The sequence below is a fragment of the Pelobates fuscus genome, chromosome 7, assembly GCF_036172605.1.
Source record: "Pelobates fuscus isolate aPelFus1 chromosome 7, aPelFus1.pri, whole genome shotgun sequence".
Lineage (NCBI taxonomy): Eukaryota > Metazoa > Chordata > Amphibia > Anura > Pelobatidae > Pelobates > Pelobates fuscus.
In genome coordinates this window covers 175,804,858-175,819,662 of record NC_086323.1, presented here as the reverse complement: position 1 = coordinate 175,819,662, position 14,805 = coordinate 175,804,858, and the positions used below count along the sequence as shown (strand labels likewise).

The 14,805-nt window shown below is 40.1% G+C and overlaps 1 protein-coding gene across 1 annotated transcript in view; it reads right to left on the bottom strand.

Moving 5' to 3' along the window:
- ISY1 (ISY1 splicing factor homolog) overlaps window positions 1–13,752 on the bottom strand; it is a 37,551-nt gene extending 23,799 nt beyond the window's left edge. The window contains exons 1-6 of the mRNA XM_063426947.1: window positions 13,668–13,752; window positions 12,897–12,919; window positions 11,428–11,479; window positions 9,110–9,175; window positions 6,950–6,992; window positions 2,945–3,057 (exon numbers count right to left, since the gene is read on the bottom strand). Coding sequence (XP_063283017.1) covers window positions 2,945–3,057; window positions 6,950–6,992; window positions 9,110–9,175; window positions 11,428–11,479; window positions 12,897–12,919; window positions 13,668–13,670 — 300 coding nt within the window. The 5' untranslated portion in view covers window positions 13,671–13,752. The remainder of the gene's footprint in view (window positions 1–2,944; window positions 3,058–6,949; window positions 6,993–9,109; window positions 9,176–11,427; window positions 11,480–12,896; window positions 12,920–13,667) is intronic.
- Window positions 13,753–14,805: the final 1,053 nt, after the last annotated feature.

The window sequence follows — 14,805 nt, the reverse complement described above, 5'->3', positions numbered from 1 at the left end:
ACTATGGGAGGGAGGGGGGTATAAGGACCACTATGGGAGGGAGGGGGGGATAAGGACCACTATGGGAGGGAGGGGGGGGGATAAGGACCACTATGGGAGGGAGGGGGGTATAAGGACCACTATGGGAGGGAGGGGGGGATAAGGACCACTATGGGAGGGAGGGGGGGGATAAGGACCACTATTGGAGGGAGGGGGGTATAAGGACCACTATGGGAGGGAGGGGGGGTATAAGGACCACTATGGGAGGGGGTGGGTATATGGACCACTATGAGAGGGAGGGGGTGGGATAAGGACCACTATGGGAGGGGAGGGGGAAGTAAGGACCACTAGGGGAGGGGAGGGTAAGGACCACTAGGGGAGGGGTGAGTCAGGACCACTGGGGGGGGGGAGTGAAGGAACACGGGGGTGGGGAGGTAAGGACCACTGAGGGAGGAGGAGGGGAAGTCAGGACATATGGGGGGGGAGGGGGCGGCAAATTTTTTTTTGCCTACGGCGGCAAATATCCTTGCACCGGCCCTGCACACACTGCATTCACACACTGCATTCATGCACACACACACTGCATTCATGCACACACACACTGCACTCATACACACACTGCACTCATACACACACTGCACTCATACACACACACATACGCACACACTGCATTCATTATACACACACTGTAAATAAATATTCAATTAATATATTTTTTTTAGGATCTAATTTTATTTAGAAATTTACCAGTAGCTGCTGCATTTCCCACCCTAGTCTTATACTCGAGTCAATAAGTTTTCCCAGTTTTTTGGGATAAAATTAGGGGCCTCGGCTTATATTCGGGTCGGCTTATACTCGAGTATATACGGTAATTATGTTTTTTAGATTTTTTTTAGAAAGAAAACACGAAGAAAAAATCCCACTTACATTGATCTCCCTGTGTATGTTATACTATGATTATTTTTAGTATATTCTCCTAAACCTAATGTCTCTATACATGGATATTAATATGTTGTATCATTTTAGAGTTCGTAATTGCATAGATGATAATTGTATGTACACCTGAATTGATAGCCAATTTTACAGGATATATATCTTGAAAAAGTACCGGTGAAATGCGTTGATGTGCTGAGGATTTAGCTTACATTCATCTTCATCTCTCCGGTACCATCAGTAAGTTTTAGCGGTTCAAAGCAAAGGCGTCCCTCCGGTTTCACCATCATTACTGCGTCTTGAAGAAATGACTTCATATTGTTTCAGCTGCTTCAACGGAAGGGTAACACTTTTTCACCCATTCACTGCATGTACTGGACTTATTAGTGGTTACCATTATACTTTATACAAAAAGAGAAGTCCTGCGCTCACTCCCATTAGAGATATCTTTGCCAGAAGCTCAATGAAGCAGTCTGAAGGGTCAGTGTTAGGACCCGCTTAGGGGGGTCTGCCTTTTTTTTTTTTTTTTATTCTTTATTTTTGTTGTGCAATATGACAAGTGAAAAAACATATTTTGCATGTTTCAGTACAGCACAGGGACGTCCCTGTAGTAGCGTATTGCATGTTTTCAGTGAAAAGAAATACATTTTTAACAACAAGGTTTTAACATGAACCTATGTGTCACGATCACTTATTCAACATTCTGGCTAAGACATAGGGTATGTTATCTCATAACGCAAATGCAAGGTTCACTGTACCTTAAGAAGCATCAGCACCACTCCTTATAGAAGGCTCGTGGTGCCGATAGGAGAAGAGTGTAAGTGGAAAGAACAGAGAAGAAAAGTATAGAGAGGAGGCAAGACGGGGCATGGAAGCACGAGGGAGGCAGCCGCGGAGGAGGGAGAGAGGGGAAGGGGGGGGAGGAGGGAGAGAAGAGGACCCGGGCCCCCGGACCAGCCCCCAGAACCGTAGGGGGGGGGGTCTGCCTTGACGTTGGCAGACGGGCATTCCCTCCAATGGCCATTGGAGCAACTAAATGACCTCCATTTGTCTAAATATACATAGGGATTAAGGAGAGAGCGCAGGTAACTTCTTTTCTTTGTTTTTTACCATTATACTTTATACCACTTTCATTTTGGATAAGGATTTTTTTCCTTTTATTTCTCTTAAATAAACTTTGCTTGATTTTATCCCGCTTGAAGTTTTTTTTTTGCAAAAACATTAATTGGATATTGAGCTGTGGATTTTCAACACTATTTCATATCTGATCACAATACCAGAAACACTGTCATCTAATCTGACGAATGCACATCCACCACTGTGGAGGTGGATACAGACTTTACAGAAAATCAATATGCGGTCACATTTAGTCCCCCCCCCCTTTTTATTTTTATAAAAATGAAGGGGAAAACTTTTAAAGCGCTGACACTTTCTACGTAGTTTGTTTTTAAAGGTCCTTAGGAATCCCCTTTCACGAGTTTAGCAGCTTTCACTCTATTACCAAATACATGTATTTTATTATTTTAGATTTTATTTGCGCTTTTTTGATTTTACCATATACAGTATTTGTATGTTTATAGCCCCTAATTTGTCTTATGTCTTAATGAAAATGAGAGCAGAAATAAAAAAAAAAAAAAAAAAAAAAGAACAGATTCAGAGAGAGGAAGAAAAGAGGAAACAATAGGAGATATACAAGTTCCATGTTACAGTGTCTCTTTAAGGCTTGTGATAAATTGCATTACATATACAATTTCTGCGTGGATTTTAGTTTGTATTCAAAGTAGGATTTTCCAGAAGCAAGTCCAGCTGGTAAACAAATTCCTAATTTTCTTTAACTAAAGACCTAGAAGCATCAAAGGTATCACAAACACCAATTTTACAGTACAGTGATGCGCGTTCTAATCAGTGTTGTGGCGAGAAATGCAAATGTGCCAATCAAACTGAATTGATGCCAATCAAATAAAAATCAATCCCAGACTACACGCATGAATCAAAAAAGGGATATAAAATGAACCACCTTGAGTTATCTTACCCCATAGTCTGGGCCACCCAGTTCTTTGATGCGGACCTCCCAGTGACCCTTTTCTCTGATTAGCTTGTTGATTTCATCATTTAAGTCTCGTATTCTGAATTCACCAAGACCAGCTGCAAAAAAACCCCAAAAAACACACAATCACAATTTATAGGCTTCAATATACCACAGTTGCAAACACAAATAGGCTACTGTATACCACATTTGTGAGCACAGAGACACTGCAGTAATGTATAACCAGAGTGAAAACAAGTCAATGATTTTTAAATTAGATTTATTTTAATAAAATGCTTTTGGAGGAAAAAACAATCTAAAGATAGTTTTCTATTTTAGATACGTTATCGTCTAAATGTCTATTAGTAATGTAGCATGTGGCTACATAATTAAAAGGAATTGGTTATGTAGCATGTGGCTGCACATTCATACTATATTTATTTTAATTCCTTATTTTTGTAGTGCATAGATAGACATACAAACTTTTACTGACATATCAAGAGTAAATGTGACAGTCATTGCATATATCAGACAGGACATGTCAAGAGACATGCACTCTTTTGTGAGAGTTTAACATCACAAGTGTTTTGCAGTGCAGTGGTACAGACAGAGTGGCAATGACATATGATGTAACAACAGAACGAGAGAAAAACCAGGTGTATAGCTAAAGCATAAAGTCATGCTAAACTGCACAATTTTGAAGTAAGAATAAGAAGATTCATGCTGGGCATACATGTCTAGGTAAAAAAAATAAACTCAAGATATGCATTCTCATGAAAAAATGAAAAGGGTGTAAGACATGTAGCTGATTAGTCAGGCTTGTCAGCCAGCGTGAATTGATGGTTTTATAAAAGACAATTGTATTATCTAGCTTGAAAAACCATAGGTAAATGTAGGCATATTAGACTAACACGACTGATTGTATATAAACCACTTGGGGGCCCCGCAACTCAAGAAGTTGGCATAAAAGTAATTTGACTAAGAATCAGTGGCATTATGTACAGAAAGGCACAAAAAAAAAAACATTGTTGTAAACAGGTGCATATAGAGAGAGCCTGTCCGACAGGCAGCAACATGGCCTATCCCCTCACTAAGCAATGTTACCATAGATATTGATATGTTCACAGGAGCCCCATGAGAACCCCGGAACCACATCATGCCAGCCCCTGGCCTTCACAGGAACCTGCACTCCAAGCTCCACTGTCCCAGACATTAACAAAGTCTGGAGCCTTTTTCCAGGTAAGCCGCGGATTTGGACGTTGCTGACGCCTCTACCCCAATACCCTCCGTTGGTGTGGGCATCATGGGGGCATCCATCCCACTTAGTTCCCAGCCTGGGAAGGCACTTGTGCCGCCCAGTGACTGGAGTAAAACTCAATTCTGCCAGCCTGGGATGTTGTTGATGGTAGAGAGGTATGTGTGCATTCGCTCGCTGATACAATATCTCCAAGAATCCTTGAACAGCCAGTCTTATTTAGTGAAGTCAGCGGCTAGTTGCTGGGTTGAGTCAGCTACATGTTGTCGCACCGTCATATTGTAAAGCAGGCCTAAGTGCCTCTGTGTACAGATATTTTCCATTGCAGATGACTGAGTGCGGCAGCTTCCCCAGTGGGGACTGGGATAACCAAAAGGGGGAGGTAACAGGGCCAGCAAGATGTAGCGTTGTACAGCCTATGTGATTCCCCTGGGCAAAGGAGCAGGGTGTCGGCCGTCCACCCCGCTCACTGTCCAAGTAGGCCTCAGTCACAGGAACTCCAAAATCACTTTTTTTTGGGTGTATACTCAGCTCCTGCAGTTGTTTGTCAAATATATCACGATTATCTGTTGCTGGATGATTAGTGTTTTGGCTGTTATCAGCAAAATAGGCCTCTTTGTGCAGGAGCTCCACTTGCATGCAGCCTGCTAGCATGGTGGCCAGGCGCTGCCCCTATTCATACTATATTTATATTTTTAGTAGATTAATTCCATTAATCCAAGTTAATTGAACTTGTGGCTTTGTATATAACATTCAGTGAAAGCCAAATGTTATACGCCTTACATTAGTGATTTGATTTTTCAGTTTTTCAATATGAAACTCTGCACATACTGAGATATTTTATAATTTTGTAACTCCACCTCATACAGCTTCATTAGTACACAGACTGGAACAAGAGTCCCAGGCTGACTAATGTCAATTTTGTGCATATTCTTCGTACAGTGGGTCATTCATTGCCTAAGAGTGCTCAAATGAGGCTCTCAAACCACGAATAACTGGCGAATTGCCACCCAGTTTACATTACCCAGCATCAGAGAAGAATTGGTGCCAGCAAGGGATCCAGGTAAGAGGGCAAACCATTGCAGTTTAAGTTTTTATAAAGAAATGTTTCAGTTAAACATTGATGTTTAGGCAAATACAAAAATATGTATGTTATATAAGGTTAATGATTTGGTTAAATAAAACAATTTAAAATGTTATCTGTCTACGGTGACCACATAACTGGGATAGGCTGCAGAGGGACTGCCTGGGTTGTCAGACATGTCGCCCGATATATACTCATTTCAAATCGTACATATACATAATATACGAGAGAGAGAGAGAGAGAGAGAGAGAGAGAGAGAGAGAGAGAGAGAGAGAGAGAGAGAGAGAGAGAGAGAGAGAGAGAGAGAGAGAGAGAGAGAGAGAGAGAGAGAGAGAGAGAGAGAGAGAGAGAGAGAGAGAGAGAGAGAGAGAGAGAGAGAGAAAACAGCTACAAGTACCTGGGGGTACCACAAACTCATGGCAGTCATGAGGAAGAGGCAAGGAGTATAGCAACATCCAAAGAGTCAGACAGGTCCTGAGGTCCCAGCTCAATGGCAAGAACAGCTGGAATAATAACCTGGCCAAGAGAAGAACTGGGCACCATGGATGTCAAGACCAGGAAACTACTCACAATGAATGGAGGATTCCACCAGAAATCCAGCACCCAGAGACTGTACACCTACCGGAAGGTAGGAGGTCGGGGCCTGATGAGTGTCAAGGCCACATTACTGGATGAAACCCAGAACATTCACAAGTACATAAGGAAGATGGCTCCCAAAAATGAACTGCTTATGGAATGCCCGAGACTTCCACGAGGATGCAGAAAAAGAGGAGGTTCCTTGGCAAGACAAACCTCTCCATGGGGTGTACCACCGGCAGATAGTGGATGTGGCGCACATGACAAAATCCTACCAGTGGTTGTAAAAGGCAGGACTGAAAGACAGCACAGAGGCACTAATCCTAGCAGCAAAGGAGCAGGCACTCCGCACCAGATCAGTAGAAGCTGGAGTCTACCACACCAGGCAAGACCCAAGGTGCAGACTGTTCAAAGAGGCCGGCACCTGATAGCCACATGCAAGATGTTAGCAGGAACAGCATACACGGAGAGACGCAACCAAGTTGCTGGGATTGTGTACCAAAACATCTGCACAGAATATGGATTGGACCTGCCTATGTCCAGATGGGAGATACCACAAAGGGTAGTTGAGAATTACAGGGCTAAGATCCTGTGGGACTTCAAGATCCAGACAGGTGGTAGACAAGGAATGAAAGACTGCAGTCGTGGTGGATGTGGCAATACCCAGTGACTATGACATCAGGAAGAAGGAACATGAGAAGGTGAACAAATACCAAAGACTGAAAGAAGAACTAGAAACTAGAAAGGATGTGGAAAGTGAAAGCAGTATGAGTCCCAGTTGTGATAGGAGCACTCAGGGCTGTGACTCCCAAGTTGGGGCAATGGCTTTAATAGATTCCAGGTGGGACATCTGAGATCACTGTCCATAAGAGTGCAGTTCAAGGAACAGATAAGATACTGCGAAGAACCCTCAAACTCCCAGGCCTCTGGTAGAGGACCCAAGAATGAGGAATAAACATACCACCCAGGATGGGTGAGAAAATCATTTTTTTTATATATCACTGCAATTTACTGCATATGTGCAGAAATGCAACAACCACTGTTTATGGAAATTACATATCCTAATCAGATCAATTATTTCTAAAATAATTCATACCGTTTTGGATCTGTGCGACTTTCTTTGAAATTTCACCAATAATCTGTTTAATGCAAATGATAAAAACACAAGAATTACTGAAAATATTTTATAACTATAACAAGCACAGTGACAATATGCTTTCCTGGCACTAGAGTGGTCCTTTAAGCTTTTTAGACCCTTCAGGAGCCTCCTGTGTGTGTGATTAAAGTTCAATTTACAGAGCAGGAGATAAAAAAAAAAACCTTTAAAGTAGGAGGTGTGGCTAGGGCTGCATAAACAGAAACAAAAGTGTTTTAATTCCTAAAGGGCAGAGAATTGAGCAGTGAGACTGCAGAGGCATGATCTATTAAAAAAAAAAAAAAACTATACACGTTCTAGTCGCCGTGGCGACCTGGTGCCTAGGATTTGTAGAGCCCAGACATGCGTTACTTTATTTGAGGAGATGGATTTAAAAGATTGCTCAGAGAATATGTCCATAAGTTGCCAATGACGAAGTTATGAGGCAGACTTCTAGGAAATACAACTAACAGGACAGAGGTGCACATTTAACTTAATTCACATGGTCAGAACTTTGACATACAGTTGTGCTCAAAAGTTTGCATACCCTGGCAGAAATTGTGAATTTTTGGCATTGATTTTGAAAATATGACTGATCATGCAAAAGCATTTATTTTATTGAAGGATAGTGATCATGTGAATCCATTTATTATCACATAGTTGTTTGGCTCCTTCTTAACTCACGAAAACAGAAATCACCCAAATAGCCCTGATCAAAAGTTTACATACCCTTGAATGATTGGCCTTTTTATAGACACACATGGTGACACAAGTCAAAATGACAATTAAAGGTTATTTCACACACCTGTGGCTTTTTAAATTGCATTTAGTGTCTGAATAAATAGTCAATGAGTTTGTTAGCTCTCGCGTGGATGCACTGAGCAGGCCGGATACTGAACCATGGCGAGCAGAAAAGAACTGTAAAATGACCTGCGTAACAAGGTAATGGAATGTTCTAAAGATGGAAAAGGTTATATCCTTTTCCATCTTTAGAACATTCCATTATATATAGATATCCAAAGCCTTAAAAATGCCAGTTAGATCCCAGAATATTTCACTTCTTAATAAGTGATTGAACAGTACTATTAATACCAAGACAAGGTCAGGTAGACCAAGAAATATTTCAGCCACAACTGCCAGTAGAATTGTTCAAGATACAAAGAAAAACAGTTAACCCCAGGAGAAATACAGGCTGCTCTGGAAAAAGACGGTGCGGCTGTACAGCGATACCAGAATAAGCTGCATGGTCGAGTTGACAGAAAGAAGCCTTTACTTCAACAACGACACAAAAAAGCCCAGTTACAATATGCCAGACAACACCTTGACACACCTCACAGCTTCTGGCACACTCTAATTTGGAGTGAGGAAACCAAAATAGAGCTTTATGGTCACAACCACAAGCACTATGTTTGGAGAGGAATCAACAAGGCCTATAGTGAAAATAATACAATCACCACTGTGAAGCAGGGTGGCAGCTCACTGATGCTTTGGGGGTTGGTGAGCTCTAAAGCCATCTTGTGAAAATTCATGGCAAGATGAATGCAGCATGTTATCAGAATATACTGGTAGACAATTTGCATTCTTCTGCACGAAGGCTGAGCATGGGACACGCTTGGACTTTCCAGCATGACAAGTACATAAACAACTATCACAAAAGACTACATGCTGTCATTGATGCTAAAGGGGGCAATACACAGTATTAAGAGCAAAGGGTCTGAAGACTTTTTAACAGGGGTCATTTAATTTTTTTTCTTTGTTGCCATGTTTTGTTTTAGGATTGTGTCATTCTGTTATAACCTACAGTTGAAAATGAATCCCATAAGAAATAAAAAATGTGTTTTGCCTGCTCACTCATGTTTTCTTTCAAAATGGTACATATATTACCAATTCTCCAAGGGTATGCAAACTTTTGAGCATCACTGTATACCACACCTGGGGCCATGTTATCAAGACAAGGTGGCAGATCACACCTAGGGCTGTGATATTAAAAGTACAGAAGATGTGTTGCATATAAGGGCCCCTGTGGTCAGCAAAATAGAGTTCCATATTACATATGTGCCCTGTGAAATGTGCATTAATTCATATAGCAGTACGCATAAAAATAAATAAAAAAGGTCACACTTGTCTTCTCCATTTTTCAGCTTTAGGCAGCTCACTGCACTCTGACGCAAGGAATGGCCTTCTTTCCTAAATTGAAAACATGAATTAGAATTAAGGGTATCACTTATAACTAAGGCCCTGCCTGTTTCCAATCAAGGTTTTATAATATAGACATGAACACATCTATATCAAGATTACACATTTATTGCATCTAGTTATTAATATTAGCATATAAGGCATGAAAAACATTTTTTATTTAAGGCATGAAAAATATTTTTTTAAAATCTTTTTTAACAACCATGTTAAGACTCTACTGCTTTCTGACAAACTTCTGCTCATCCTAAGTTGCGTGCAGTTTTGATTGCTTCTGTGTGAAACTACAGCAGAAAAGTTAGGTTGATCAGGAGCTGGTCAGATAACAGTAGAACCAAACATGGCTACTCAGCCAAAAAAAGCAAAACAAATTTTTAAAAATCTGTATACATGCATTTGATTGAACCACAGATGACATAGATAGATGGGGAGTGGAACCGAAGGAATGCTGGATCCTCGACCAGCAATTCTTGACCTCTGCTGTATTCAAGGTAAATTTTAAAATCTATTTAATAGGGTTTTTTTTTTCATTAAATATGGGAGTTGGATACAATCAATAGCGCCTAACAGGACATAATAATGCTAAACAAACATTGAAGAAGAAGAAGAAGAAAAAAAAAAAAGTATTATTGCAACCCCTGTACCGCCTCGTCAGATGACCAATTCAATAAGCAAATTGTTGTTAAATATAATCCTGAAGTGGTCCCTTACCCTAACACTGCAAGGGTCAATCAAAACTAGCAACAATATTCACAGAGATTAGGAATTTAAAGACAATAAAGAATTGGGTGCACACTCAAAACATGCATTTAGCAGGCCTGGTACTGCCTTTGTGACCAAAATCCATACATAATTACGTCTCCCACGCTTTAATTAGTGTAGGACCCATCAATATTAGGGCACTGTGAAGCAGTGGTGGGCTTAACACAATATGGCCATATGGTTGAACTGAATCCCTATATTTGTTTGCTGAGATAGGTGACTAAGTAGCATAGAAAAAAAAAAATTCAATTATGTGTACGCTGTTCCTTCATCTGTATTAGGAATGTGACTGTCAGCATCCTATAGATGAGACAACAGACATCTACAAATCTGCCTGCACAGTATGCAGAAGAGAGGGGAGAACTAGCAGATTGTACAGTTTTTGCTAAATTATGCAAAGAATAGAGCTTTCTGGGACATGTAGTTCCATTAACAACATTTTACTTAAAACAGAATTTAGATGGACAACAACTGTGTCATTGACTGGACTCAGCCCCTTTCTACAGACACTCAAGAGGAACCTCCTTTCTTGGTTCAGAATGTCTTGCGTGCTGTTTTACCTTAAGGAGCTAAACTGTTTAAAGTTCTTCCCATACTCCTCGTGACCCTTTGCCTCGCCCTCCAGCTTCAATGTAGAAGCCTTTCCAAGGGTCATCGATAATAGGATGACAGTACTAACTATCTGAAGCATTTTCTCATTCGTGGGCCAGTGATAGGCTGATGCTCTCAGCCTATCATGGGCACCCAGTGAAAGGATTCTGCATGGAAGCTGTGGCCACAGGAGGAAGCAGAGGGGCCTCATTGAGAGCACTTTGGGGTTAAACCACTTGTAAATGGTTTAACTCCTTACGATTAGGACAACATCAAGGACTTCCAGACACCATAACGACTTTGTTTAAATTAAGTCGTAATGGTGCCCAGAGTAGTCCTTTAATAAACTTTTGTGCTCCTAGGGTGGATGAGGTCCTCTCTTAGTACTTCTGCTTTAGAAAATGAAAAAAAAATGTCTTGCTAGAATACCACTGGAACAGCTTTCACATTCTTTTTTTAACACAGCTTGTCCGGTCTGCAGGAAGGAATTAAATGCTGCAGATGATGCAGTGGAAATATCTGTCAAAATAGAAGCCGAAAAAATTTAGGAATTTCTAAGCAATAAAGGTCTATAAAAACATTTGTTTCCCTTTTTCCTCTCTCTGTATATAATTTTTCTCTTCAGCAGTTCCAACTTGGCCAAGTAAGTTCTTGCAAAGTGTGTCTCAAGTCTACCCTTCAAAGTGGCTCACACAGCTTGTAAACCATGAAATTAATTTAAAAAAGCCATTTAAATCCTGACTTAAGTGGTCACTAATATATACATGAATTTTGTCATATAAATATCCATGGTTATCATTGGTTTTAATGACTGTAAAATAAATTAAAAAAACATTTGAGATCAGTCTTACTTTGGCAGTAATAATGGTAGATCACATGCTCCATGCTCTTACCTTGACTTTCCCTTCCTCCAGCTGAGCCTGCCGAAATCTCGCCAAGGCCGTCCTATAAGGGCAAGGATATAAAGAACATAATGCCATCAAAAGGAAAATATGCCTAATGCACTACATAAACATTATGTTTTTTTTTTCAAAATTGCAAAGGAAATCAGCCATTTTAAGGCCGCGACAGCAACAAAAAAATAATTAGTGTGTCAATTTTGCTTTCTTTCTGGTACATTATTCAAGTGCAATACCAAAGACTGTGGATGGGTCACCCAAACCACTTCAGCTCAATGAAGTGGTCTGGGTGCCAGGTCCCCCAGGTTTTAACCCTTCAGATGTAAACATAGCAGTTTCGGAGAAACTGCTATGTTTACATTGCAGGGTTAATCCAGCCTCTAGTGGCTGTCTTCCTGACTGCCGCTAGAGGCGCTTCTGCTACGCTGAATGCGAAAATCGCATTCAGCGTGCAGAACGTCTATAGGAAAGCATTGAGAAATGCTTTCCTATGGGCATTTTTAATGCGCGCGTGGCTCTGGCCGTGCATGCGCATTCCGCTCCACTCGGGAGCCCGGCGCTGAATTAAAGTAACAGAAGGTTTTTTTTTTTTTTAAAGTGGAATTATGAGGCAAAAATTTGGTTATTCGATGAGCTCATTTGCATACGCCTACCCAGAACTCCTAGCAGTTGTAAGACCACTGTTAAAGTGAGATTTCTGTGGACAAAGCAAGTCTTATGGCTTAACTGATGTGTGTATTTCTGTTTTATAGCAATATATTAACTATCCACTTACTTCAGGTGGAAGGGGTTTTCATCCACACTTTTTTCCCCCACCACAATTCCTTTGATATGTGTATAATATATACACACACACAAAAGCACATATGTACAAACTACTTCAGTTTCTACAGGAAAGGTGTGCGGGGCTATTCAGTGAACTCCAAATTGTAATGAACAAAGGCCTTGATTTAAATTTTTTGGATAAACTTTTAAAATGATTTAATATCATGAAAAATATTTTAGTTTTGTAATATTTTGATGTTTGATATTTTTTACACACACTCACTGAGACACATACACACAGTCATCAACAGACAGTCACACATTCACTGACAGACACGCATTGATGCTGCAACACACACAGTGTGTGGATTTAATTTTAATCCACCCAGTCTCCCTACCTTTGGTAGAGCTGGAGTGGATTATTTCCTTTCTGTCACCTTCCTGCTCTGCTCTCTCACGCACTGTTTAGTGATGCCAGGGCCAGAGTAAGGTCATAACCCGGCTTACTGGAGGGCGCGCGAGGAAGCAGAGCAGGAAGAGTAAAAGTCCCTTGCCGCCTCCGCACTCAGTCAGCCGCCTACCCACCTCAGATCTCATGCAGCCAGTCACCTCAGGGGCTTAAAGTGCTTTCAAACCCCAGGCGACTCGAGCCTTGGTAAAGCAATACAAGCATCCTCATGCATGGATAGAATACTCACATGGCCTTTTCTGCATTTCGAGCCTAAAAAGATAACAAGAATTATTATCCAGGTAAAACTGTCACAGGGTTATTCACTAAACTGGGAATTGCAATTCATTATGATTTCTTAACCCCTTAAGGACCAGACTTCTGGAATAAAAGGAAATCATGACATGTCACACATGTCATGTGTCTTTAAGGGGTTAATCTACAATTTTGTTTACATGCAAATTAGAGTAATTCTTCAGTTCAACTTTTAAAAATTTGTTTCTCCAACTCAGCTAGCGTGGGCTAAAATTTGCCATTTGTCCACAATTCCTAGTTCAATAGTTCAATCACCGCTTATTTAAATGTTTATTTACGTTGACACATCTCTACAGATATTCCTAAATGAATCAACAAATACTAAATTGGCTCTAACGCGTTAAATTAACTATTCATACTCCCAGCTTGAACATACATTAAACATACCGTACTCCAAATGTAGATATTTAGCAGAAACCACATAAGCAGATGAATTGGAGAGTTTTAGATTTTTATTTTCCATTTTTTTACAGTATAACGTTTGCCCAAATTTAGAATTTTTGATATTAATTGCTACAAAAAAAAACAATTGAGGATTAAGAGCCCTCTAAGAGTTATAAACTACAATAATTATACATTCATATAAATGAATAATATAATTATGCTGATATCGAATATCGATATCAGCTCAAGGATACTATTTGGTTCTATAACACATACACTTTATACAGCACAGCAATATTATATTACCATTACTAGGACTCACCATCTTTCTCAGCAATCAAACGCTGCAACACCAGAAACCACAGATACCGGAAATAGAATAGTACATACACGTTCCGGATGTGTCGAAATTTAGCAGGGCACCTAGACTAGGATACATAGTGACCGTATTGTAAGAGAGACACCTAGTGTCAGGCATCAGTCATTGCAGCTTAGCCTCTATCGACTTGTGTCAAATCCAGAACTGATTTGACTTTTTTTTTTAATACTAATTCAACTAGTTTATTACATTTTATATGAATAACTGATCCCACTATCAGGACCAGGGCATGACTTGTCATTGTATGGGTTTTCTTATTATATAATTGTATTGGTTATTGTTTCCCTCTCAGTCCACTAGTGTTTCTGTTATGTGTTAAAAAGGAAAATGCATTCACTACCTGCTGTAATTTTTTCCCCCTGCCTATTTTCTATGGCAGCATCACTACCTGATTAGCTCCTCCCTCACAGCCACAATTAATCAACAGAATATTAAAGGGACACTATAGTCACCCAGACCACTTCAGCTCAATGAAGTGGTCTGGGTGCCAGGTCCCTCAGGTTTTAACCCCTTAAGACCGCAGCCAAATGTACAAGTTGTGAACGAAACAAAATGTAAACATAACCTGGCATTTGCGCTATATGTCTGTTCAACCGTAATTCACCTCTTTCATATTAAATGCACCCCCCCTTATTATATATCATTTTATTCAGGGGAAACAGGGCTTTCATTTAATATCAAATATTTAGCTATGAAACATAATTTAATATGAAAAAAATAGGAGAAAATAAGATTTTTTTTTTTTTTTTTTTAGTTCTACATGACGTTTTAACTGTCAATGTCATAATACTGTTTGCTTTTACTGCAATAAAATACACATATTTGTATTCAGCAAAGTCTCACGTGTAAAACAGTACCCCCTATGTACAGGTTTTATGGCGTTTTGGGAAGTTACAGGGTCAAATATAGCGTGTTACATTTGAAATTAAAATTCACCAGGTTGGTTACGTTGCCTTTGAGACTGTATAGTAGCCCAGGAAATAAATTTACACCCATAATGGCATACCATTTGCAATAGTAGACGACCCAAGGTATTGCAAATGGGGTATGTCCAGTCTTTTTTAGTAGCCATTTGGTCACA